The sequence below is a fragment of the Tursiops truncatus genome, chromosome X (genome assembly GCF_011762595.2).
Source record: "Tursiops truncatus isolate mTurTru1 chromosome X, mTurTru1.mat.Y, whole genome shotgun sequence".
Lineage (NCBI taxonomy): Eukaryota > Metazoa > Chordata > Mammalia > Artiodactyla > Delphinidae > Tursiops > Tursiops truncatus.
Window position 1 is genome coordinate 116,671,590 of NC_047055.1, and position 26,455 is coordinate 116,698,044.

General features: G+C 42.5%; 1 protein-coding gene across 1 annotated transcript in view; it reads left to right on the plus strand.

The window, feature by feature from the left end:
• PIR (pirin) overlaps positions 1–26,455 on the plus strand; it is a 101,581-nt gene that overhangs the window by 55,382 nt on the left and 19,744 nt on the right. The window contains 2 exon segments of the mRNA XM_033849542.2: positions 16,237–16,315; positions 23,800–23,844. Of these exon segments, the coding sequence (XP_033705433.1) occupies positions 16,237–16,315; positions 23,800–23,844 (124 nt within the window).

Consider the following 26,455-nt stretch of genomic DNA (forward strand, 5'->3'; position numbering starts at 1 on the left):
ACTGGGGACAGACACCAAAAACAACAGGAACTACGAACCTTCAGCCTGCAAAAAGGAGACCCCAAACACAGTAAGATAAGCAAAATGAAAAGACAGAAAAACACACAGCAGATGAAGGAACAAGATAAAAACCCACCAGACCTAACAAATGAAGAGGAAATAGGCAGTCTACCTGAAAAAGAATTCAGAATAATGATAGTAAAGATGATCCAAAATCTTGGAAATAGAATAGACAAAATGCAAGAAACAGTTAACAAGGACCTAGAAGAACTAAAGATGAAACAAACAATGATGAACAACACAATAAATGAAAAGAAAAATACTGTAGATGGGATCAATAGCAGAATAACTGAGGCAGAAGAACGGATAAGTGACCTGGAAGATAAAATAGTGGAAATAACTACTGCAGAGCAGAATAAAGAAAAAAGAATGAAAAGAACTGAGGATAGTCTCAGAGACCTCTGGGACAACATTAAACGCACCAACATTCGAATTATAGGGGTCCCAGAAGAAGAAGAGAAAAAGAAAGGGACTGAGAAAATATTTGAAGAGATTATAGTTGAAAACTTCCCTAATATGGGCAAGGAAATAGTTAATCAAGTCCAGGAAGCACAGAGAGTCCCATACAGGATAAATCCAAGGAGAAATACACCAAGACACATATTAATCAAACTGTCAAAAATTAAATACAAAGAAAGCATATTAAAAGCAGCAAGGGAAAAACAACAAATAACACACAAGGGAATCCCCATAAGGTTAACAGCTGATCTCTCAGCAGAAAGTCTGCAAGCCAGAAGGGAGTGGCAGGACATATTGAAAGTGTTGAAGGAGAAAAACCTGCAACCAAGATTACTCTACCCAGCAAGGATCTCATTCAGATTTGATGGAGAAATTAAAACCTTTACAGACAAGCAAAAGCTGAGAGAGTTCAGCACCACCAAACCAGCTCTACAACAACTACTAAAGGAACTTCTCTAGGCAAGAAACACAAAAGAAGGAAAAGACCTACGATAACGAACTCAAAACAATTAAGAAAATGGGAATGGGAACATACATATCGATAATTACCTTAAATGTAAATGGACTAAATGCTCCCACCAAAAGACACAGATTGGCTGAATGGATACAAAAACAAGACGCATATATTTGCTGTCTACAAGAGACCCACTTCAGACCTAGAGACACATACAGACTGAAAGTAAGGGGATGGAAAAAGGTATTTCATGCAAATGGAAACCAAAAGAAAGCTGGAGTAGCAATTCTCATATCAGACAAAATAGACTTTAAAATAAAGACTATTAGAAGAGACAAAGAAGGACACTACATAATGATCAAGGGATCGATCCAAGAAGAAGATATGACAATTGTAAATATTTATGCACCCAACATAGGAGCACCTCAATACATAAGGCAAATAGTAACAGCCATAAAGGGGGAAATCGACAGTAACGCATTCATAGTAGGGGACTTTAACACCCCACTTTCACCAGTGGACAGATCATCCAAAATGAAAATAAATAAGGAAACACAAGCTTTAAATGATGCATTAAACAAGATGGACTTAATTGGTATTTATAGGACATTCCATCCAAAAACAACAGAATACACATTTTTCTCAAGTGCTCATGGAAGATTCTCCAGGATAGATCATATCTTGGGTCACCAATCAAGCCTTGGTAAATTTAAGAAAATTGAAATTGTATCAAGTATCTTTTCCGACCACAACGCTATGAGACTAGATATCAGTTACAGGAAAAGATCTGTAAAAAATACAAACACATGGAGACTAAACAATACACTACTTAATAACGAAGTGATCACTGAAGAAATCAAAGAGGAAATCAAAAAATACCTAGAAACAAATGACAATGGAGACACGACGACTCAAAATCTATGGGATACAGCAAAAGCAGTTCTAAGTGGGAAGTTTATAGCAATACAATCCTACCTTAAGAAACAGGAAACATCTCGAATAAACAACCTAATCTTGTACCTAAAGCAATTAGAGAAACAAGAACAAAAAAACCCCAAAGTTAGCGGAAGGAAAGAAATAAAAATCAGATCAGAAATAAATGAAAAAGAAATGAAGGAAACGATAGCAAAGATCAATAAAACTAAAAGCTGGTTCTTTGAAAGGATAAACAAAATTGATAAACCATTAGCCAGACTCATCAAGAAAAAAAGGGAGAAGACTGAAATCAATAGAATTAGAAATGAAAAAGGAAAAGTAACAACTGACACTGCAGAAATACAAAAGATCATGAGAGATTACTACAAGCAACTCTATGCCAATAAAATGGACAACCTGGAGGAAATGGACAAATTCTTAGAAAGGCACAACCTGCCAAGACTGAATCAGGAAGAAATAGAAAATATGAACAGACCAGTCACAAACACTGAAATTGAAACTGTGATTAAAAATCTTCCAACAAGCAAAAGCCCGGGACCAGATGGCTTCACAGGCGAATTCTATCAAACATTTAGAGAAGAGCTATCACCTATCCTTCTCAGACTCTTCCAAAAATATAGCAGAGGGAGGAACACTCCCCAACTCATTCTACGAGGCCACCATCACCCTGATACCAAAACCAGACAAGGATGTCACAAAGAAAGAAAACTACAGGCCAATATCACTGATGAACATAGATGCAAAAATCCTCAACAAAATACTAGCAAACAGAATCCAACAGCACATTAAACGGATCATACACCATGATCAAGTGGGGTTTATTCCAGGAATGCAAGGATTCTTCAATATACGCAAATCAATCAACGTGATACACCATATTAACAAATTGAAGGAGAAAAACCATATGATCATCTCAATAGATTCAGAGAAAGCTTTCGACAAAATGCAAGAGGGAGGAGATATGGGAACGTATGTGTATATATAACTGATTCATTTTGTTGTGAAGCTGAAACTAACATACCATTGTAAAGCAATTATACTCCAATAAAGATGTTAAAATGAAAAAAAAAAAAAGAAAGTCAATCCTTTGACAGTACTATAGATGGAAAAGAGCATGGACTATGGAGTCCAGTAGACCCGGGTCCACATTTCAGCTCTGTTGTTTAATACCTCTGTGGCCTTAGGAAAGTTTATTTTTGCACCTTTATTTCCTCATCTGCTGAATAGGGAGAATGACGCATAGTGCATGGTGTATAATGGGCCTAGCAACAAAGAGTGTAATTCATAAATATTTGTTCCCTTTCCCTTATCTGTCTCCGTTTCCGCTCCCACATTCCCTTTTTATCATTAGACTTTACTGACAGTAAATCTCTAGAATTTCTTGGGATGAGAATTGAAAATGGCTGACATCTTGTGTAGGTTTACAAGGTACCAAATTCTAAGTCAGAGCTGTCCAGTGAAAATATAATGGGAGCCGTATGTCATTTCAAATTTTCAGTAGACACACTCAAAAAGTAAAAACAAACAGCTGAAATTAATTTTAATAGTATACTTCAGCCAATTATCCAAAATATTATCATTTCAATATATAATCAATATAAAATTATAATGAGGTTTTTAATTTTTTTTGTACCAAGTCTTTAAAATCCACTGTGTCTTTTTTTTTTTTTTACACTCACAGCACATCTCAGTTCACACTCACCACATCTGCTGTGCTCCGTAGTTACAAATGGGTGATGGCAACTGTATTGGACAGTGAAGTTCTGAGTGTTTTACCTGTATCGGTTCTTTTACTTGTGATTTCACTTGGGTTCTCTGGAAAACAGAGCCTAAGGCAGGGCACCCCCGGGCAGTGAGAGTGAGGGAGAGGGGAAGCAAGACAGATGCTTGGTGACACAGGAGGCCTGTTCAGCAAACTGTGGCTCAGGACTTTCTAACGAAGGAAGAAACGGGAAGAATTTTTCTGTCATCCTACACCTTCCATCCTGCTTTGGCCAAAGTCAGCGTGTGGACGCTAATTCCCTGCCCTTCTTGATTGTGTCACCAGCCCCCTGCGGCAGCCTCTGTGGAGGCCACACACCACATCTGGTGGCTCGGATCTTCTCTCCTGTCTGGGCGTGGAGGTCTGTCAGGCCAGGCTCTGGAGGTCCTGGAGCTCCCGCCACTCTGGGGGGGTGATGGAAGCCATTCAGAACTTGACAGTCAGCCAGGAGGGGCTGAGGCGGCAGCAGCCATGGCACCTAGGGGTCTCCATAAGTGGCCGAGGCCTCAGAAGCCAGGGAAGCTGACTGTGTCCAGTCAGATTCTCACGACAGCCTGCTGAGGGAGAGAACTGAGATCGCGAGATGAGCCACTTGCCCAGGGTTATGCATGTAGTGAGTGACAGAGCTGGCCTTCTAACTGGATGTCTGGCCCCTGACTCTGGGCTCTTAACCACAAGCCTACACACGTCCTTACCAGTTCAGCACAACCCAATAGAAATGAGATTTTCTGCTGAGAGCGGGTTTCTTTCCCATGGAAACTTTAAAGACAGAGAGGGCCTAAGAGGAGAGATGGACGTTGACAAGGGAATTCTTGACCCATCAGTCATTTTGCTAAGGAGCTGACCCCTTCCTCCTCGCCCAGGAATTCATGAACAATCCCCTGCCCTGGATGGGGGATAAGTGCCAACCCTTCCCTAGGTCTCCAGCCCTTCAGCAGACTTGTCAACTCTTCAGTTTCTCAGAATTGTTGCTGAGTAGCAGGGAACTTACACTCTTCTTATTTCTGGGTAGAAGGGAGACCCACATCTGATACTTTGGGAGCCTGTTTGTGTACTTACTTCAGTCGGATGGCTTGGTGTAGTAAGTTTGGGGTCCTGGGGGTTGATCAAGGAAGAGACAGGTTCCTGAGAGGCAGTGACACACAGGCTCTGTTTAGGTGGTGCTTGGACGGGGTGGCCTGAGAAGGGAGTCCATCACGGTCAGAGACCTTCCAGAGACAGTGGCGCAAGGCCACCACCCAGAAGGGGGCTAGGATGAGGGAGCTCCCTGGGGAGTCAGAGGAATTGGAGAGGGGGCTTACGTGTTTAGGTGATGTCACTCAGCAACAGGGTGGAGAGTCTCTGGGTCAGAGAGCTCCAAAAGGCAACTGCAGTGCGGGGTCTTTTGTAGCTGGAGAGTTCGTCCTTATTTGCGGCAGATGTTGGGGGCAGTTCCACAGGATATGGAAAGTAGGTAGGCTCTAAGTGGCTAAAAATGTGTTTCTTTGGAATATATTTAAAGTGATTGGATGTGTGAAAATTTGAGTTGGGCTCCAGCGGGCTTTGAGCTAAAGGTCCTAGCTTGCTGTGAAGAAGTAAAGAAGATGGGTGCCCTTTTTACTTCATACACAGGGGCCACGTCAGGCCCATTTATATAACAGCTGGACAGGAAGCTTTCCATTCATTCACCTCTTTCATTGCTGTTATGAGCTATTAAGACGTGAGTGAAGTTCTTAGGGAAGCAAGAGTCTAGAATTCCTGATAGTATGAGATGCTTTTCCAGCCAGGCAAGACCTACTCTCCCTTTTTCTTCTGGCATGATTTGAATCAGAGCGTCAGGCAGCAGTAGACGTGAGAGAGCAGCTCTCCACCTCCGCCACGTTGTAGATGAGAACGCGGCAACTCAGCTGGGCCAAAGGTCACACATCTCGTTGTGGAAAGAACCCAGACCGAAACTCAGGTCTCCTGAGTTTTGTCCCATTTGATGTGCACAGTAGCTCTGCCTTATCACACCATTCAGCCCTTGTACATAAACTTGCCGAGTATGTCTCTCTCCAGTTTGGGAATGCCTTAGCTCATTTTCATGGAAGGAAGCTTCAGAATGAACCTCCATCTCTTTCTACACCAAAAGGGTACCTTCAGCCACTTACTTGTCTTCAGATGCCTCGACTGTGTCAGAACATCCTGCAGACAATCACACAGGAGAAGCCTTGTGCCATAATAGATTCCCCCTTAGACACGAAATAGAAGGTTCATGTCTACACAATCGTCTGTCCCCAGAGCCCTGTGAAATCATGTCTTTGCCAAATAGTCTCCCATGTCGATGCACTTTCTTCCAAGAACTCTTAAAGACCCTTAGTAAATACCAAGGGTAACTATTAGAGATTAAAAGTGTTATAAAGCCCTGTAAGGAATATTCTAGCATCTGTTACTAGATTTACTGACTCAGCCTTGAAAAACATTACCCATGGATGGGAGATAAACGACCGGAAGGCTCCCAGTTGGCATATTTGGGGGTCATTTGTGATTTTATTGTACTGTTGCCTTTGTAGGATTATGGATGAATTATTCATATAAGGGGTGGGCATTTGTTCTTTCTCTGGTTTTAATTTTCCAAAAAAAAACTGAACATCTGTAACCCAATTTCAGGCAAGGATGCTGACTCAAAGGGTGAAGAAATCAAAGTCTCTACTTTCACAATTAACATGTCTCTGATTAAATTTCAGGCCCATGAGTCCTGTCAGCATCTTTATTCCCTTCCCCCTTAGCTCTTCTCTCCTCACTACCTGTACCCCAAATACAAGGTGAGAAGAGAGGGACTCAAGTGTTACTATTGATTAAAATGCTTCTTGAAAAAGGATACTCTTGAGACTAGACTGTAGAATAATTTGGCTAAAATGTCCACAATTTCTGGTCAGCTGGACAGCTTGATGGTCAAGATTTTCCGCAATCCTTTATGGCAGATAGAAGTTAAAAATGTGGTCTGACCTAGAGGGGTGGGATAGGGAGGGTGGGAGGGAGGGAGGGAGACGCAAGAGGGAAGAGATATGGGAACATATGTATATGTATAACCGATTCACTTTGTCATAAAGCAGAAACTAACACACCATTGCAAGGCAATTATACTCCAATAAAGATGTAAAAAAAAAAAAAAAATGTGGTCTGGCCCTCTCTAGCTCTCACCCTATACAGAATCAGTGGCATTTTGCACAAGAGTTTCTTGTCTTCTTTTTGCGTAGCACCTCATGTATATGTCTAAATGTGATTACAGGGTTTTAATCCTTCCCGTAATGCCTTTGGCACTGAGGATGGAGACTAATCTCTCCCGATCCCTATCAGAATTCTTTAAAATAATCAAGAATTCAGAAATCAGAGTGCTTTGGATTGGAGACAGAAGACATTTACCCTTTGGTTGAAGAGCATCAGCCTATTGTCAACAAGAGTTGGAACTTGGCTTTAAATAACGTGGTAAATCTACTTTTCATTTCCTCAAATAGTAAGATCTCCCGAAGAAAGGGGAAGGTATGGTTCTCCACACTGGGACCATGGATCTGCCAGTGAGTTTCTTGAGTGTGTGCAGAGGTGTAAGTGGTGGAGAGAATGGGTCTGTGAGAGCAGGAAAGTGGCAGCAGGAAGGTGAGATTGGGAAGCCCCATGGGCCATGGCCTGGGTGATGCCCAGAACTCCTATGGACTAGATCGTCCTCTCTTAGTTGAGTCTCCTGAGCTCGTCAGTGAAGTTTTTTCCACTGAGCCTCTTTTTTTGTGATTGGCAGAAGGAGAACCTACCCAAAATAGACGCAAGTATAGGTGCGAACTTAGCGATACAGAAGATGGTCAACAACTGGGGAAAAGAGAAGAATGAGTCAACTGGGACAATTGGTTAAACATTCATAAAAAGAAACCAGTTTTGCTCATGATCCCATCCCTCGTAGGAAAATAAATTTGACGTAGATCAAAGAATTAAATGTTAAAAAATTTGAACTAGAAAAAGGCAAACATTTAACATGATCTTTGCTTGGGAAAGACTTTCGAAGTTTAAAAGCATTGGAAGGAAAAGCTGGATAGATCTAATCCATGTCAGAAATGCCATAAATGAAATGAAAGGCCAAAGCAAGGTTTTTCCAACAAATAGTATTAAGGACAAATAGCTCAAATTTATTTTTAAGAAACCCTCTCATATAAATTGAGAAGAGAAGCGCCAAACTCCCTTAACCCCACACCCTGCAGTTCTCTGCCCCCTCTCTGAGTCACACTGCACGGAAGATTTGTCGGCACGTGTTCTCTCCACTTCCCCACCTCGTCGAGGCCCTCTGCCTGGCGGCCACCCCCATCAGCGCACTGAGTCACTACTCCATGTGGCCAAACCCAGAGGTCTTTGTTTTCCTTCCTTTGCACGGGTTGCACGCTTCCTCCTCCACACTGTCTTTCCTTCCTTTGGCCTCTGAGATAATACGTTCTTGTGTCTCTGGATGCTCTTTGCTCCTTCTCAGTGTCACTTCTCAGGTAGGTACCATTTCCTCTACTAGACCCCTAAACACCCAGCTTCCCTGGATCTCAGTCCTGAGTCCTCTTCTCTCATTGAGTGTCGTCTCCCTGGATGATCTCGCCCATCCCATGGACTTAGATACCATTTATAGTCTTACAACTCCCACATTTATTTTATATTTTTATCGGATTGTAATTTATATGTAACATTATGTTAGTTTCAGGTGTACAGCATAGCGGTTTGATATTTGTATATTGTGAAATAATCACCACGATACACAGTAAGCCTAGTTAACATCCGTCACCGTACAGAATTACAGAATTTTGTGTGTGTGATAAGGCTTTTTATTCTCTTGGTCAGTTTCAAATGTCTCCCACTTTCGAACGACTCCCACATTCATATCTATAGCAGAAGCCTCACCTCTGAGCTCTGTGTGGACTCATATATTCAGCTACCTACTTGCCATCTCCATTTGCATGGTTCCCAGGCACGTCGAATTTAAAATGGCAAAAGTTGAAGTCTTGCTTCCCTACCCACACCTGCCTTGACAGCAAACACACACAAACTCGTTTCCCTTCCAGGCTTCTCCGTCTGAATGAGTGAATGGTACCACCACTCACTGCTCAGAGTGGAAACATGGCGGTCATCCTTATTCCATCTCCTCCCCTACCTACATCTAGTCCGAAATATATTTTAAATCTACTTCTCTCCCATCCCCTGCCCAGCCTTGGCCAGGCCCGCTGCAGCAGCTTCTTCAGGGGTCTCCCCTCTCTTATTTACTCCCTTCCAGCTCTCCACATAGCAGCTCAAGACATCTCTTCACGATAAAAATTGGATCAATGTGTTCCCATTGTACTTTAAAGAAATCCTGCCTGGGTCTTTTCTAACTCTCTAAACTCATCTCATGCCATTCTCTGCAGCCTCCTCCTGCTGTCTGCACGTGGTTCTCCTGTCAGTGTCCAGATCCTCCAGGCTCTTCACTGCCTCAGGGCCTTTGCACATGCTGTGCTCCGTTCTCTGCCCAGAAACCTCTCACCCCCAACTCTTCTCGTTCGATGCCTTCCATTCCTCCCCCATTTTATTTTCTCCCCTCTGCCCTGTTTATTTCACTTACGGCATGTGTAATTTTATATTTAATTTGTTAAATTGTCTTCCTTACTAGGATGTAAACCACAAAGGCTGAGCAGATCTGTTATTCACCGATATACGTATCCAATGACTAGCACACTCCAGACTTTCAGTCAGTATTTCTTAAATGAGGGAGCTAAGTAATGAATGAAAACATAAATAGGTTAATGAGGTTTATAAAATAGGTTTATATAAAATATATATATAAAATAGGTTTATATATTTTATAAAACGGGAAATACAAGTGGCCAAATTAATACACATGAAGCATACAGAATAGTGCCTGGGGCTTCCCTGGTGACGCAGTGGTTAAGAATCCACTTGCCAGTGCAGGGGACACGGAGCCCTGGTCCGGGAAGACACCACACGCTGCGGAGCAGCTAAGCCCGTGCGCCACAACTACTGAGCCTGCACTCTAGAGCCGCGAGCCGCAACTACTGAGCCCATGTGCTGCAACTTCTGAAACCCACGTGCCTAGAGCCCGTGCTCTGCAACAAGAGAAGCCACCGCAATGAGAAGCCCGCGTACCACAGGAGTAGCCCCCGCTCGCCGCAACTAGAGAAGATCCCACGCGCAGCGACAAAGACCCAACACAGCCAAAAATAAAATAAATAAATAAATTAAAAAAGAATCGTGCCTGGTATATACTAAGCCCTCAATATATTTAGTTATTGTTATTCTTGTGTTAATAATATTTAGTAGCACTTGTTAAAATAATAATATGACCCAAACTAATAGTCAAAGTAAAAGAGTAACGAGATATCGATTTCTGCTTCTTAAATAAGCTAAGATTAAAAAAAGATAAGATGGTCACTTATTTGATGAGATGGGCACTTTTTACAGGTAATTACCAACTGATATGACCAAAAACAATTTGGATGAAAGCATTTCAGTTAGTGTAACAATTGATAAAAGTGATCTTTTTGTTCAGAAACATGCTGCTAGACGCTGGTTGTTCAAATATTGGTATCTGTACTGTGGAGGTTGTGCCTTTAAACTTTTTTTAGGTTAAATTTTTTCCTGATTTTTTTTCTTTTTGTCTTTTTTCAGGCATTTCCAGGTATGTTTTTTTCTTTTCCTTTTTTTTCCCCCAGCAATTAATCCCTCTATTCTATTTTTGGACAAGGATGTATTGGGGGAAAAAAATTTAATGTGTAACAACAGGGAATTTGTTGGAATGAGTTAACTTTCTAACAATAGGAGATTAGATGAGTGAAAAAAAGTCACTATTTGGAGAACCTAATGAGTTGGAAAACGGCCCTGTGGTATAGCAAAATTACAGAGACCAGAAAAGCCAATGACTAGCAGTAGACTTGTTCAGGAAAATTGCTGTTCAGTCATGTCATCGTGTTGACCAGCTAGCTCACTTTTAGCCACATTGCATTTGGCCATAAACCTGTAGATATCTCAAGAGCCCTATTAAAATGTCTGGACTTTTAGATGTACAATTTCAGTGTGAAGGAAAAAAATAGAAATGTGGTCAAAATTTTATGTGCAAAGATATTCATCAAAAGTTAACAGTGGGGGCTTCCCTGGTGGCACAGTGGTTGAGAGTCCGCCTGCCGATGCAGGGGACATGGGTTCGTGCCCCGGTCCGGGAGGATCCCACATGCCGCGGAGCACCTGGGCCTGTGAGCCATGGCCGCTGAGCCTGTGCATCCAGAGCCTGTGTTCAGCAACGGGAGAGGCCACAACAGTGAGAGGCCCACGTACTGCAAAAAAAAAAAAAAAAAAAAAAAAAAAAAAGTTAACAGTGATGCCAAAAAACAACTGTAAAACGAAATGCCCAACGTTAGGGGCATGATCCAACATGAGAGTAAGGATCCAGGAATAGGTATATGCACTGTTTCTTTCTTTTATACAATACTGAGGATTTGCACTTGTTACCTTAGAGTAATTTGCTTAAGCAACGTCTAGTAAGATTGAGAATTCAAGTGCATTTCCTGAATAAATCACTGAATCATCAAGGGTTTTCGAAATACTTCTCAAAAAGATGTGAAAGGGCTTCCCTGGTGGCGCAGTGGGTGAGCATCTGCCTACTAATGCAGGGGACATGGGTTCGAGACCTGGTCTGGGAAGATCCCACATGCCGCGGAGCGACTAGGCCCGTGAGCCACAGCTACTGAGCCTGCGCGTCTGGAGCCTGTGCTCCGCAACCAGAGAGGCCGCGATAGTGAGAGGCCCGTGCACCGCGATGAAGAGTGGTCCCCGCTTGCCACAACTAGAGAAAGCCCTCGCACGGAAACGAAGACCCAACACAGCCAAAAATAAATAAATAAATAAATAAATTAAAAAAAAAAAAAAAAAAAAGATGTGAAAGTATTTATTACAGCTCTGACATGTAACAACTTGCTGCCCCGTGCTTTTAGGGAAAGCCAGCATGATGGCAAAATGAGCAGCATTCAGGGATAAACGGGTGGCAGTTATCTGTGAAAGGAGCAGCGGCAAGATGAAAGAGACTTTATTTTCTTTACCATGCTTATACGTAGCAAGCAACATAGCACTCTTTTTCTTGGGAAGACGTACTAAGCCACATAGCTTCCATGTGGAAGTGATTTCATCTTCTAATTAAGATCACATTTAAGAATAAAAGCAGAGGAAGGAAACCAGGTTAACACGGGTATCATACCAAAAGCCCGGGGAAGCGGGAGGTCTTTGAAGGATAGAAGATGAAGGTAGTTCGGGTTCAGAAGGAAGTGGTTTTGTAGACCTTGTTTTTTTGTCTTGCTTGTTCTGTGGTCATTATTGGAGTGGTGTCTTAGACTCATTTAGGGTTTAATTCTGACATATTTATGAAGAGAGACAGGGCTTGTCTGGGTTTGGTAGCACCCCTGTTGTTAGAGGTTAGCCAAAATTTACCCTTCACATCTCATAAAGAGTTCTGTTACTTCACTTCTAGAGGGCTTGCTTACATGGTATTTGAACTGTAAGATTTTAAGCCGTTGGGCTTTTAAAATACAGACTAAAACTTTTTTTTTTTTTTTTTTTTTTTGTGGTACGCGGGCCTCTCATTGTTGTGGCCTCTCCCGTTGCGGAGCACAGGCTCCAGACGCGCAGGCTCAGCGGCCGTGGCTCACGGGCCCAGCCGCTTCGCGGCATGTGGGATCTTCCCAGACGGGGGTATGAACCCCCGTCCCCTGCATCGGCAGGCGGACTCTCAACCACTGCGCCACCAGGGAAGCCCCAGACTAAAACCTTTAAAGATAAGTTTCCCAAATGCTTTAAAGAGAGAATTAAGAAATGAGAAGAAAAGAAAGACAAGAGAGGAATAGCTTGGGATTTTAGTACGTGTGCAGGCATGTTAATCAGGACCAAAAGAAAAAGGGAAAGAAAGTAATTTCACTGATGGAATTCAGGTGCATTAGTTCGGTACATGCTGAAACAGATTTATAGAGAAATGTTTTATTCTGGGTTGCCTTGGACCAATTTATTTTAATCCTGTGGAAATGGATAGATTGAGGACAAAAAGGAATGATTTGCTTAATTAAAGTTTCATTCTGTTTTGAGGGCCTATTAATAGTTTAATACTATACATGAAAAGAAACAAAACAGAACTCAGGAAAGAGTGTGCCTAATGGCGACATTTCTTTATAGTTGCAAAGCAGCAGTGTGTGTGATGGAAAAATTAAGTCCAGATTTGCTCAAAGTGCATTTGAGCCTGGCATTATCATCTTTGAGTTAAATGAACAGAATTTACATTTGCTATTCCAGCAGTTACCAAGGAAGATCAAAATCTTAAAAAGCAATACCTTTTTGCTTTTCAAAAACTGTGTGTGTGTGTGTGTGTGTGTATCCATACATATATGTATACACACACTCATGGGAACAGCTTTCAAATTGAATTTTATCTCAGGATGGATTAACTGAAATAGAATAATGTACATATAGGTTTTGGGTAGTTGCTTATTCAGGACGTGTTATATTGAAACTGTCAATGATCTGATTTTCAGTACAAAAAGGAGAGTAGAATCCGAATTCTGTTTTTGGCTATAGATGTTGTGAAAAACACCTTCAAAATGAATTTCATATTTCCCTGTAGCCCTTTGCACACTGTAAGGCAGGAGGATATATTTGTGGCTTTATAATGTCTCTCGTTGGTTTGTTTACAATTTTGTAAACGAATACGTAAGTACAGAATTCTGTGTCTGTGTGTGCATACGCATATCTGTGTCCTTGCAGCATTAGAGAGAGAGGTTACTGTTTTGGGGACAATATGGATTAGGTTGAGAAGCTAGAGGCAGGAAGAAAAGAGCTCACCAGGAGGGCAAAACTGATGGCCGAGCTTGAGGGCAAGAGTAGTGCAGTTAGCCAGCAGCCCCCTATTCACTCCCCACAGCCCTCATGGCTCTCCCTCGCCCCAGCCACGTTCTCACTTCTCTACAGCTCTAGTCTGAGAAATCAGAAGGGAATTTACAATATTAAAAAGTGGAGGGAGACATTAAAATTTTCTGACTTCAGATTTCAGAAGCAGAAATACACTTCAACATCAGTGAAGTCCCAACACCAGATTTTCAGATTGAGTGAACTAAGCCCAGAAGAAGATAAAGGCTTTGCTAGTCAGCAGGAAAAGCAATACCAGCATCAGAGGCTCCTGGTTTCCAGGTTGGAATGATTTTTATGACTACGTTCTGGGAGAATTCTAGTAAAAGTTAAACCGAGAGCCTCTTTTTGATTCATGTCCTTGCTGTAGGCAGGGATACTGCAGCGGCCCTGGAAGCAGAGGTTGGGAAAGATGCTTGAACCTTCTTTTTCTGGAAGAGAGCAAAATATTGCCCAGGAAGAGGAGTCATCCGATACTAAGTGAAGTTTCCCCTTGATCTTTTTAGAAGTAATTTTAGAAGTCTTCATCAGGCAAAACCAGATCCTTTCCAGATGGTGCCTTACACACTTCATGATGCTAGAGGATCAGACCCTGCATCCCGCGGGTGCTGCCCTCGTTTCATGTGTGATCCAGGCTCTTCAGGTTGATTGGGAATCTTTGGCCTCAGGTTGCCCTTGATGTCACAGGTCTTTCTGCTTTCATTTATGTATGCGCAGGGGAATTTGCCTTTCCAGCTTTTGGAGCTGTATAGATGCAGCTTGTCCTCCTAAGCCACATAAAACCACGTACCAGACCACTTAAAGCCCAAAGCTTCTATACATGAGACTTTTACAGGAAAGGGAACAATCTTCCGATAGCATTATTTACAATTCTCTATTCTAAAACTTAAAGTACAGACATACACTTGGGCCATACCTAGTCACTTGTCCTGAAGAGAGGCATTTTGCTACGTGTTGGTAAAGCAATTGATGAATATGCTATGTATACTGTAAATAAATTGGTTATTTTTTTTAAATAAATTTGTTATTATACATGAGATTTTCCATTATGAAACATCATTTGGTAAATATTTATTCAACACCTACTATGTGACAGGCCCTGTGCATTGGCCCCGGGTGAAAAGGGCAGATGTGTCCATGTCCTCATGGAGTTTACATAGTTATTCTCTGCCAAATGATGCCTTTATCAAGGATAGTAAATAATTCTGGGCTCTGGATTTTCTTTTGTGGTCTATTTACACATGCATGTTTTTAACGAGTGTAAGCTTTTTGTTAAAATATAACATACACAGAAAAGTGCACAAATCATGTGTACAGCTCAGAGGATTTTCACCAAGTGAACTCATCCGTGAAATCATGAAACAGAACATTGCCAGGCTCCAGAAGCGCCCTTTTAAACCCCATTCAGTTACTGACCTTCCCAAGGTAACCACTTTTCTGACTTCTGATACGATAGATTAGTTTTGCCTTGTTTTGAACTTTATAGAAGTGGAATCATATGTTATACAATCTGTGTCTGCCTTCGTTTGTTCAACATTGTGCTTGTGAGATTCATCTGAGTTGTTGCATATAGCTGGGTTCCTTCATTCTCTTTGCTGTATTGTAGTCCCTTGTATATATCACAGTTCATTTATCCATTCTATCATTAAAGACATTGGGAATATTTCCAGCTTGGGGCTATTGCTGACAGTGTCACTATCAAGATTTGAGTACATGTCTTCAGGTGGACATGTCTGTTGGGGACACGCCTATTGAGTTGGAATGCTGGGTCATAGATTATGCATGTATTCATCTGTACTATGTACTGCCATACAGTTTTCTCAAGTGTTTATATCAAGTGATAGTCCCACCAGCAGCGTATGAAAGTTCCAGTTACTCCACATCCTTGCCGAATCTGGCGTTATGTACTTTTTCATCTCTGTGTGTTTTTTAAGTTAAAAAAAATAAGTAGAACAGAACCACTGGGACTTTGGGGTAAACAATGAAACATCATAAAGTTTATGGCAACAGTGATAATCCCTCAGATTTTGGTCTGTGCCAGTGATTCAGAATGGTGTTATATTGAATTACAAACTCTGCTGAACTGTTGATCGAATCAAAGCCACTGTTTACAATGGAAAATCCTGCAAAAGTGGGTCTTTCTTACATTTTGAGCTGTGGCTTTTTCAGACCAGCAGTGTTGGACCACCTTTTTATGCAAGAGGGCCAAGTTAGAACAAATCAAAATATTTACAGGCTGCCCTCTTTGAATTTCAAAATAGACATGGCTTTATTGAGACCTGGGGAAGAAAGATGCATCTGATGTGCATTAACCTACCACATTAGTAGAAGGGTAGAAGTGAGAAAGTTGGAGCAGCTATTAGGCAGTAAACTATTGACATTGGATCATATTTGAGAAATGGCTGTAGGGAGACAGCTGTCATCTGGAAATTAGCTTGTCAAGCTAGGAGGGCTAACTTTTAGACTGCGACCCTTAGAAGGGGGCTATATTGGCAGCCCATCCTCCCTGCTCTAACAGCATCTCCCAAGGAGGAATTGTATATGTTAATGGATCCAGACTCCAGGCCCATGACAGAGGGTCCAGCTGAGGTAAAGATGAACCTTATTCTTGGAAAGATGGTGATGATTTCCTTTTTCTTTGCGGTCCAAGAGTTACACTCACACACCAACTTTATATTTGGACTTCAGATTGGGCCAAGGAGCAAAGCATTCCCAGCCTATTCCTAAAGGTATGATGGGCTCTGCAGTTTAGTGATCATTTCAGGGGGAAAAAAACCCACAAGGGGCTGCTTTCTCTGGAATGGACTTGTTTCTGAACCTCAACACAAAGTTCTATGAACCTTGTTTACGTTTAATTATGTTTAAATTAGCAAATACTGCTTGAGCTTTTCAAGTTAAGAAAATCAGGAGGAATTCAGAGAATGTTAGGGCTGAACCGTTGGGGCCGCCCCTCATTTTGTCATTGTGAACGCTGAGACCCAACACATGCGCTCCTTGCTCAAGGCCACGTGAGGACTCACTGGACACGGCAGGACGTTTACCCAGGTCTCCTGACTTCTAGGCCACCTTTGACTCACAGAGTTCCTGGAGGGCAATCCAATCTGTGTTAGTTATGAACAAGTGCATTCTTGATTGAGGTACAGCTTTGGTTATGGAGGATTTACTTTTAAGTCGTCGTTTAAATCCAAAGAACAGTTAGAAAACTCCCAAGTGTTTAAGGCCAGTTTTATTTTTAAAAATGGCCACCCCTGAGGTCATTAGGCATCAACCTCAGACCCATTGTTTTCTTCTTTGGTTTCTTTCATTCTGGGCATTTTTAAGTACAGGAAGATTTTTTACATGAATGCATATGTCTACCTTCATACATAATTTTTATAACAATAAATGTGATAGCACGTGTGCTTGCAGTTTTAGTGCTGTGGGTTTTTCTTTTACTTTCGAGTTTGCTTTCCTCTAAACCCTTTCCGTCCCTCATCCACCCATAGCAGTATCCTCCCTGTATATCCCAGATCTGCAGTAGATGCCAGATATATCCTTGAATTAGATCTTACAGTGTTTTTCTCGACGCTTACTCTTCTCCACTTTCATTTATGTGCATGTAAATATACACACATACAAGGTTATTTTGTCCTTGTTTTACTAAAATGGAATCATACCAGAAATATATTTTTTGCATCTTGCTTTTGTGACCAGACAATACCTCATGGAAGTTCCTCCGAGTCTGCTCGTATGGCTTGGTTGAACGGCGACGTTCTACGCCATGGGTTGACTACGATGCATTTAGCTCTTCCCTGTCAGCGGGTGCTCCCCTTGTTCCCTGCGCCTGGCTACTGCACAGTGGTCTGCAGTTTCTCCATGACCCCACCAACACTTGCGTGTGTGGTTCATGTTAATTTTGACTCTGCACTCCGCTGCCACCCTATATATTGCCTCATAAGAGAATGTGTATCTGTCAGTTTACAAAGCTGTACTTCTAGATTATCTTGTCATTATGAATTTTAAACCTGAGATTTGTTTTCAAAACTGTTTTGGAATGCATACAAAAACAAGTAGCTTAGAAATGAATGTATATCACTGAGTCGCTCTAAACCCACTTTAAACGAGTCTGTTATAAACCCAGTTATGCAGAAGAACCTTTCTTTTCCAATATGTCACTTCCAGTTACAGTGTGTTCTCCCCCCCCACCGTGCCCTCACCCCCCGTATACAGTCATACACGGCCTTCATTGCGTTAGGTGACAAGTCTAACGTTTGAGGCTTCCCTGTCCAGTGCCAGACAAACAATTAATTCAGGTATTATAAAGCACTTACTATTTACAGACTCAATAGTACTGGCTGCCTGTAATCCAACAAACTGGCTAGTAAAATTATACTGTACAAGTTTTATTATCAAACCATTCAAGTCAAGCTCACCTTTTGTCTTTTTTTTTTTTATCCGCCTTTCCAAGTCAAATTCCAGTATAAAATTCAAGGACTGTCTAAATTCATTTTATTTGAGTGCTTTGTTGCATCAAATATTCCTTGAAATGTGTAGCCCATTGGCTGGGTCCTGATCGTGTTTTGTTTATAATATTTTGATTGTTTTGCTACTCACGGTAAAGGGATTTGACGTGGATGTCTGGGTTTTGTTTGGCTTTTGGCATAAGCTTTGCAATCTAACTAATTTAATGTTGACTTTCTTGTATCATCACCAAACTAAAGGGATAGAAATAGAGGCATACACTGCTACCATCCCATTTCTGACACCAGAAAAAAGCATATGTCCCAAGGGACATCCAGTTAAGGGAGACTGGCAACATTTCTCATGAGTCGGACAGGTTTTATCTGAATTCCATCCCATAAATAATATTGGAATCGATTTTTACCATCTCTTTATTTCCTTTGGGCAAGGCACATTTCTGTGGGGCTGTGCTAATCTTGCGGAAAACAGATGTTTCATGCAGTGATGATTTGGAAGGCACTTGATATCAGAAATTGAGCTAGATGGTGCATCACTCACAAAGAATCCAATCTGTTGAGTCCCTGACGGTACCAGATTCCTCTCACATTTTTCATGTTGGTTCTTGGCTAAAGTAAGAATAAGTAGTTGTGTTTCGTGTTTTGTGTTTTTTTGCAGTGACTTTTACCATCTCTTGCAAAGCAGTCTGATTTCCCTCGCTGCAAACTGATATACAGATAGCACCATGTGTTACCATTCATTGAGAAGGACGTAAATCTGTATTTCTAGGAAAATATCAATCTTTGCCGAGAAACTTGCGCCTTCTGGTCCTCCTGTCCCCTTTGTCTTCTGACTGACTGCATCAAAGTTGGGCCCTCAACAAGCACTCTGTTTTCTCCATCTTCCTTCACAGTATCCCTGCTACTTGGCATTTAAAAGCATGATCTGGAGTGTTAAAAAATGGAGGATGTTATGGTATCGAAAAACTTAATTTTGCTTCCCTCAACTTTTAACTTTTCTTTAGAGTATATGTACATCAGTCCACAAAATTTCTTTAGAGAACATATAGCTTATCGCATTATTCTGTGGTAAGCAGAATAATGGCCCCACGAAGATGTCCACGACCTAATCCTGGAACCTTTGAATGTGTTACCTTACATGGTATAGGGGATGCTGCAGGTGTGATTAAATTAAGGATCTTGAGATGGGGAGATTAGCCTGGGTGATCCAGGTGGGCTGATGTAATCCTAAGGATCTGTATAAATGAAAGAGGGAGATGGGAGTCAGAGTGAGAGAGAGAGATGTGACAGTCGAAGCAGATACGTACAACAAAAACTGGTTAGAACCTACTAGGCCCAAGATGGCCGAAGGTTTGACTTCCTGTAGACCTTGAGCCTCATCATACGCTCCTTGTAATACGTTAGCATGTTTATGACACACCCACAGTTGCCACGACAGTTCCCAGGCGGACCATAAAAGGCCAGAAAAATGGCCCGTGGCCCAATTCCTGGCAATCCCCGCCCCTTCCCCAAATTAGCTGGAATACTCCTCCCACTCGTTAGCCTATTACCCAGCCCATAAAATCTAACGTCCCCACACCCTAGAGGCCTCTCTTGCCTTCTGAGATGGACCGCACTCTGTCTATGGAGCACATATCTCCCTGGATAAATTTGCTTTCACTCTACTTCAGCTTCCTCTTGAATTCCTTCCTTTGTGAAGCCAAGGACCCTCACTTGGCAGCCCGTCCCAGGGGCTCGGATGAGACCTGGGACGTGACCATTCTTTCGTGCCCCCTTCTCCTGCAACAAAGTCACGTTCTCTGCGTGTAGAAAACTGATCGGAGGTAACCAGTTAGGGGCTGTTTCTCTCACCTAAAAGAGAAGAAAGATATGAAATAAATATGCCAATGTCTATGTTCATTGTTTCATCCTTTGTGCTCTTCTGAACTAAAATATTAAAGTATTGAAAATAAACAAAAACCAGTCTCTAAAGTTGAGAGGGAAAGGGATTAACAAACAATGTGGTCTAATGATGAGGACACATCACAGACACCCAAACTGAGGGACATTCTACAAAATAATGGGTCTGTACTTTTAATGAAGAAAACGACTGAGGAGCTATTTCAGATGAAAGGAGATTAGACATGACAACTAAATGCCGCATGTGAACCCGGATTCCATCCTGGCCTAGACATGTTTTTTTCTTTTTGCCCTAAAAAGCATTACTGAGACAACTAGCTCAATTTGAATATCTGTACATAGCTAATAGTATTGTATTAATGGTCATAATTTTTAAACTGATACTGTATTTCATAATTTTTATAAGTGCACTAGGGTTACGTTGGAAAATATCCTTGTTTTTAGGAAATTATTTCAAGGTAACGGGGTATCATGTCTCCAAGATTACTCGCAAATATTTCAGAAAGTAAAGAATGATGTATATTTCTAGAGAGAATGTTAAACCATATGTGATAACAGGTTAGCTTTTGGAGAATCTGGGTGAGTGGTGTATGGTAATTCTCTATACTATTTTTGTAACTTTTCTGTATGTCTGAAATTATTTCAAAGGAAAAATTAACAAATAATTTGGTGGAATGAGGAGGGGGAAGGGAAGAGCCGGTGGGTCTGCCTCCTGTCCAGGAGGCCAGGCATGAGGTCCATGGTGAGTGAGCTGCCTACCCAAGCTGAATGCAGAGCCATCTGGGGGGAGGCTCTTAGGAACCAGCACTGCTTTGAGGTGTGGCATCTGGTGTGGCCCAGAGTTTGGGTAGAGGTTTCTTCTCTCCTTAGCCCTGTTCCCCTCTCCCCTTTCGAACCCAGAGCTGACCTTTGTCATGGATGTGGCATGCCACCAAGTCATGTTTTTCTGCTTTCTCTACACATTCATGTATAAGCAGCCATTGGAAAGTTCTTTGAAATAATGAACTTAAGACTGAGGGGGAAGGAAAATGAGCTGGGTTAAGGCAAGGAATGTAGGCCAAGAAACGCTCTCACTAGGGATGTTTGCAAGAATTGGGAACCTCCCTGGAAATGAGAGCAAATGCCACAGAAAATGATTTGTGTTTAAAAGAAAAGTTTTCCACGTCTTCTGTTGGACTGAAGAAGGGCTGACATAAATGTGTTGCCGATTAACCCAAGCTACAGGACCAGGGGTTAATGTGACCTTCATCCCAGCTCCTGTTCGTTGTCATTGACTGAGGGAGGGAGGGGAAAGAGCTTCCCAGCTGTGAAGAGCCAGTAGCTTGGAGACCACAGTTGCAGGGCCTGTGACCTCAGACAGAAATAAAAATGCCAGGATGGTATCCATTCCTGGTGCAGGACAGAAAAGTGGGGGGAAAGATAGGGGAACAAAGAAAGATGAGAGGGACCTGAAAATCTCACAAGAGAACTCTTTGATGATACAATCCTGCTCTTGGCAGAGAAGGAATTCCAAAAAAATGTGGTAGTTCATAAACATATAGTAAGCATTCACACGATTTGAGTGTTGTTTTGCTATAGTTTTAAGAAAAAATGCTTAGTGGGAATTAAACTAGGTTCAGTAGAAGCAAGTGCAGTGCAGATAGACAACATGATAAAAAGAAGGAAAAAAGGAAATTGCCCTCTGTTCCTATTTTATTCCCTGTAACACTGTGCCTTCTAGCCAGTAGCATGAATTGTGTTATTGATGGTGAAGGTGGAGTCTGTATCCTAATGGAAGACTTTCGCAAGGAACAACAACAGGGGAATGCACATAATACATTGACTTGGCCATTCCTTTAAGCAAACGTTTGGTCCTTCTGGATAAAAGATTTCAAAAGATAAAAAGAGAAAGAAAACAGACCGAGGCAATTATGTGTAGACTAGTTTTCTGCTTGAAGGGTGAGTAGGAATGAAGCAAAGGTGGTGGAGGAGAAATGAGTTTAGAACAATCAAAATGATTCCAAATAAAAACCCACTTGAACAATTGAGAGCTTTGACGTTCTGTCAAACTTGGAAACCATTAATTTTTTAATACCTTTCAACCACGAGGAGAGGATCGATTATGTCAATCACAACACGTCCTTGCAATGGAATGCTTTGCAGTCTTTCCCAAGGATGAATTATTTCTCTGTGTTTTGGAAAGCTATCCAAAATAGAACACTGAGTTCTAGTTTTTAAGCAAATAATATATAGTGCATAAAAGAGAAAAGAAACTGAAAACACAAATACCGAATTGCTAATGATATTTATGGGCCGGGAACAGTTAGCATGTGTTTTCAGCATCTAGCACGAACCTCCGTCCCCCCAGATTGGACAATATGAAGACCCCTGGCTGTGCCTTCGTCTTTCTGTCTCCACCCACAGCAAGTACACCTGAGTGGTAGCTGGTCACTGGATGATGGGAGGCCGAGCTCGGAAGACTGAACAAGTGGGTCAGTAAGGGAGCAAAAGAGCGAGTGTGCTCTGAGCAGTTAGACTTAATTCCAGAGCCCTTACACTCATTCTCGTAAAATCTCGGGGAGGAAAAAGTGTGAAATAGGAGGATGAAAAAAATATCGTCTGGCGTCCACCTGAGTGTCTGTCTTTGTTTTGCCATCCTTCAGGCTTTCCAAACCAGACTCAGTTTATGTTAAGTTTGATCAGTCATGCCTTATCACGTGGGCCTCTCTTGCACTTTTCAACCCACCTGCCAGCACAGCCACATCCCTAGAGTCTACTTTGTCCTCTGTGATTCTTCCATGCCTGCCTTGGTTTTGTTTACTCTGCCACCACGTTGACTCTCTCACAGGCTCCAGTGTGGGTCCTGCCCTTGTACCTTGGACTCGGCCCTGCATTCCCTTCGCAGATCTTCTTTTCTCCCAGAGGCACACGGAGTGATGTTCTGATTCTGTTTTGAGCTGGCCACTCCTACATTCATGTCCCTCAGTGGCGCTGCAGCGTCCCCTGTGGGCCATAGGGACAATACGTAAATATCCGTGGAAATCCAGTGCTCGGTCCAAGAGGGCAGATAGTGGGTTGTCACTTAAAACTGTTTGGAGGGGACTTCCCTGGTGGCGCAGTGTTAGGAGTCTGCCTGCCAATGCAGGAGACTCAGGTTCAAGCCCTGGTCCGGGAAGATCCCACATGCCATGGAGCAGCTAAGCCCGTGCGCCACATCTAAGGAGCCTGCACTCTGGTGCACACGAGCCAGAACTACCGAGCCCACGTGCCGCAACTACTGAATCCCACCTGTGTGCTCTAGGGCCCGCGTGCCGCAACTACTGAATCCCGCACACCTAGAGCCCGTGCTCCGCAACAAGAGAAGCCACCACGATGAGAAGCCCGCGCACAGCAACGAAGACGCAACACAGCCAAAAACAAACAAACAAAAAAAACAAAAAAACTGTTTGGAGGCCCAAGGAACTGAAGATAAGCCAGACTGGTGTGCTGTAGTTCTTAACATGATGTTCAACCCGGAAGGAACAGCTTGTTTGTTAGTACAGCTGTTGGCATATAGATATATAGCCAGTGAATAGCGCACTGCCTGCTTGGGTGGCTATTAAATACTTGAGGCCAGTTCATTTAGGTTTTGGGGGGTGTGTGTGTTTGTGTGTGAATGCATGCATGTGGGACTGTGCTTAAAACTGTTTACAGAACTTAAGTTTTAAAATGTATTTATATCTAAGAGATTTCATTTTCAAACCTTTTGTATCTGTAACTTATATAAGTTTATATATTTGTATGTCATATGTAGAGTATTAAATATTTGATATCGTTATCTCTTTGTTCCTTTTGGCATTATGGACACTAACCTTTTAATGTCGCTGGTCCTTTTTCAGGGTGGACAAGCTTCATTTATACCATATCTGGAAATGTGTATATTGGTAAGTGATGAGTGTGTTGCTTTGGGTTCAATTGCAATATCATTTAAACTACTGCCAGGAAGGAAAGGTAAGATGAAACCTTTCGTGTGATTGAATACTGTGTTTCCTCCTGTTCGGCACCAGCCCCCTGTACATCCTGGTACATCCTGGTACACCCAGGGCAGGGCACCTCTCAGCTTCCAGTATATTCAGTGAGGGAGGAGAACAGGAACACCAGACATGACAGCAGCCATTTTACTGTGGCCTGTGTGCAAATGTAAGGTCCAGGCGCAATTATGTGGGTTGACACCTTGCTAGGATGTTGGCAAGCCCCATACTGATAAAGCTTTAATGGGCTGCAAGGGGAGCAGGACACTATCTCCTGGGAGGTGGAAGGAGGTGAATTTGCAGTCCCAGGTGCTTCTGAGAAATGTCTAAGTCGGTTTTCTTTTATTCCGAGGGGCTGTGCATGTGTCACTTGTTGAGTCTAGTCTAGAAGGGATGTTTGAGACCCAATCAACTCTCATTTTATAGATGAGGTATGTAAAGTCTAGAGAGCTATTAAACTTGCCAGAATTATGCATTGGTAGACCTGGGACCAGAACCAAGGGCTTGTCAATTCCACTCCCTGTGCCCCACCCCATATCCTTTGTACAGTGACAGCACAGGAACCACACCATCTAACTTGTCTTTTCCAGTCTAAAGCCTTTAGCCAACCCAGTAGTAGAAGAGCCAGGAGTGGTGGGAGAGTGGAGCTTGTAGAGTAGGCTGGCTCCTGCCTGTATCTACTCCCACTCTCCCCATCCTCCTAGAAGCAGCATGGAGGCCAGGAAAGGTCGCTGTAGGTTTGTCAGGGCCCACTGACCAACTTCCAACTGCCAGTAGTACCTGTGTTTCTTGGCCTGAGGCTTTCTCTGAATCCTGGGAAGGCTACTCTGCCCCAGTCAGGGCAGGATGAAGGTGCTAAGGAAGCTGCCTTGCCCCTCAGGTGGGTTAGCGCTGAGGCCTGTGTGTGACGCCTTTTCCTAGAGTCTCCTGGAGGCGTTATGTTCAAGCAACCCATGTGAGCGTCCTTGGTAACACATCCTTCATCGTCTGCCTTCCCTTTCCTGTCTAACTCTCCCGATTCCTGGACTGGTGTTTCCTGGGACTGCCTCCCAGATAGACTCCTTGGACTCAAATATGCACCTCAGGCAGTGCTTCTGGGAAAACCTACAGTAGGAGAACCAGCCTCCCTTCTCCCCTTCCCTGCCCCTCATGGCCCTGATGGGTGGTGTGGACGGGGTGAGGGGGATGGAGCAGAGCATCTGACCGCTCCAAGCTACAGGCCAAGAATCCCATTTCTGAGGCCCTCTGTGGTTGGAGCTCTTTACCCCAACCTGTAGGGTAGCCTCCTCTGCAGTGAGCTTGCTGCCCTAGCACGGCTACTCCTTGGACAACACACTCCCAGCCCCAGACAGCTGGCTCACTGATGCTGTCTGCTGAGGGCTTGAAGGCTACACCCAAAGCCATTTAAAGCATTCTTTATATTCTCCAGAAGGGCAGTTTAATTGCCTGAAATTAATCTTCTGAAAAATAGTGGTACCACAAGCTCGTGTATTTTGATTTTATACCACAGAAATGGGCTTAGTTCCTCTTTCATTGATTAGCATTTCAATTATGATTCAGAAGCAAAATTCATTTATTTCAGCATTTGAGAAAGTGTGAAAACAATTTAGTAGTCGTATCACAAGTCCGTGGGCACACACATTAAACTATATTAACCATCTGGAAGGGATGAAGCGTCATTTGTTTTTATGATCTTTTGAAAATCTTGGTTATCACATAGTACTTTCTAAAATGGAGTAAAAGCCATTTTTATGGAGGTAGCACCCCTGACTTAGGATTTCAGGAGAAATAAAATAATCTGCACAAATGGAAAGTAATAAAGCACATGGATTCTGAGGTGCTAAGGATACCAGAAATGTGTAGAATGAGAAAGGACAGGGCCACATAGCAGCTCTCTTCATCATTGCGGGCCGTACGGTTTCTCTTGCAGTGACTCATTCCTGCCTTTGTAGCACAAAAGCAGTCACAGGTCATACATAAATAATTGGGATGGTTGTTCCAAAAGAAGTTGATTTATGGCCACTGAAATGTGAATTTCATATATTTTTCACGTGTCATGAACTACTACTCTTGGGATTGTTTTTAGCCATTTGAAAACATAAAAACCTTTCTTAGCTTCTGGGCTCTACAAAAGCTCACATTTGACTTTGGTTTTATAGGCAAGGACAAATTTTTCCTCTACTCTTCTAGGTTCTTTTTGGCTGGGCTATGAGTTAGATTGACATGAGACAGGTTAACAGGAGAAAAACAAACTTAATTACATAGGCACAGGGGTCCCGTAAAATGAGAGACCCAAGGGCAAGTTGGGCAGATGCCATCCTGAGCCAAAGAATGAGATAGGAACCTGGGGCTTCAAAGGGGAGGAGAGTAATTCACAGGACGATAAGAAGAGCAGATGTTTGGTAATTAGATGTTTGCCCTGCCATCCAGGTAGGTCATTCAGATGAAAGTTATCTCTGGTAATAGCTCTCTCTTTGAACCAGGCCCCTTAGCTAAATTCTTTAAGGTAGTTAAGAGAGTGGTT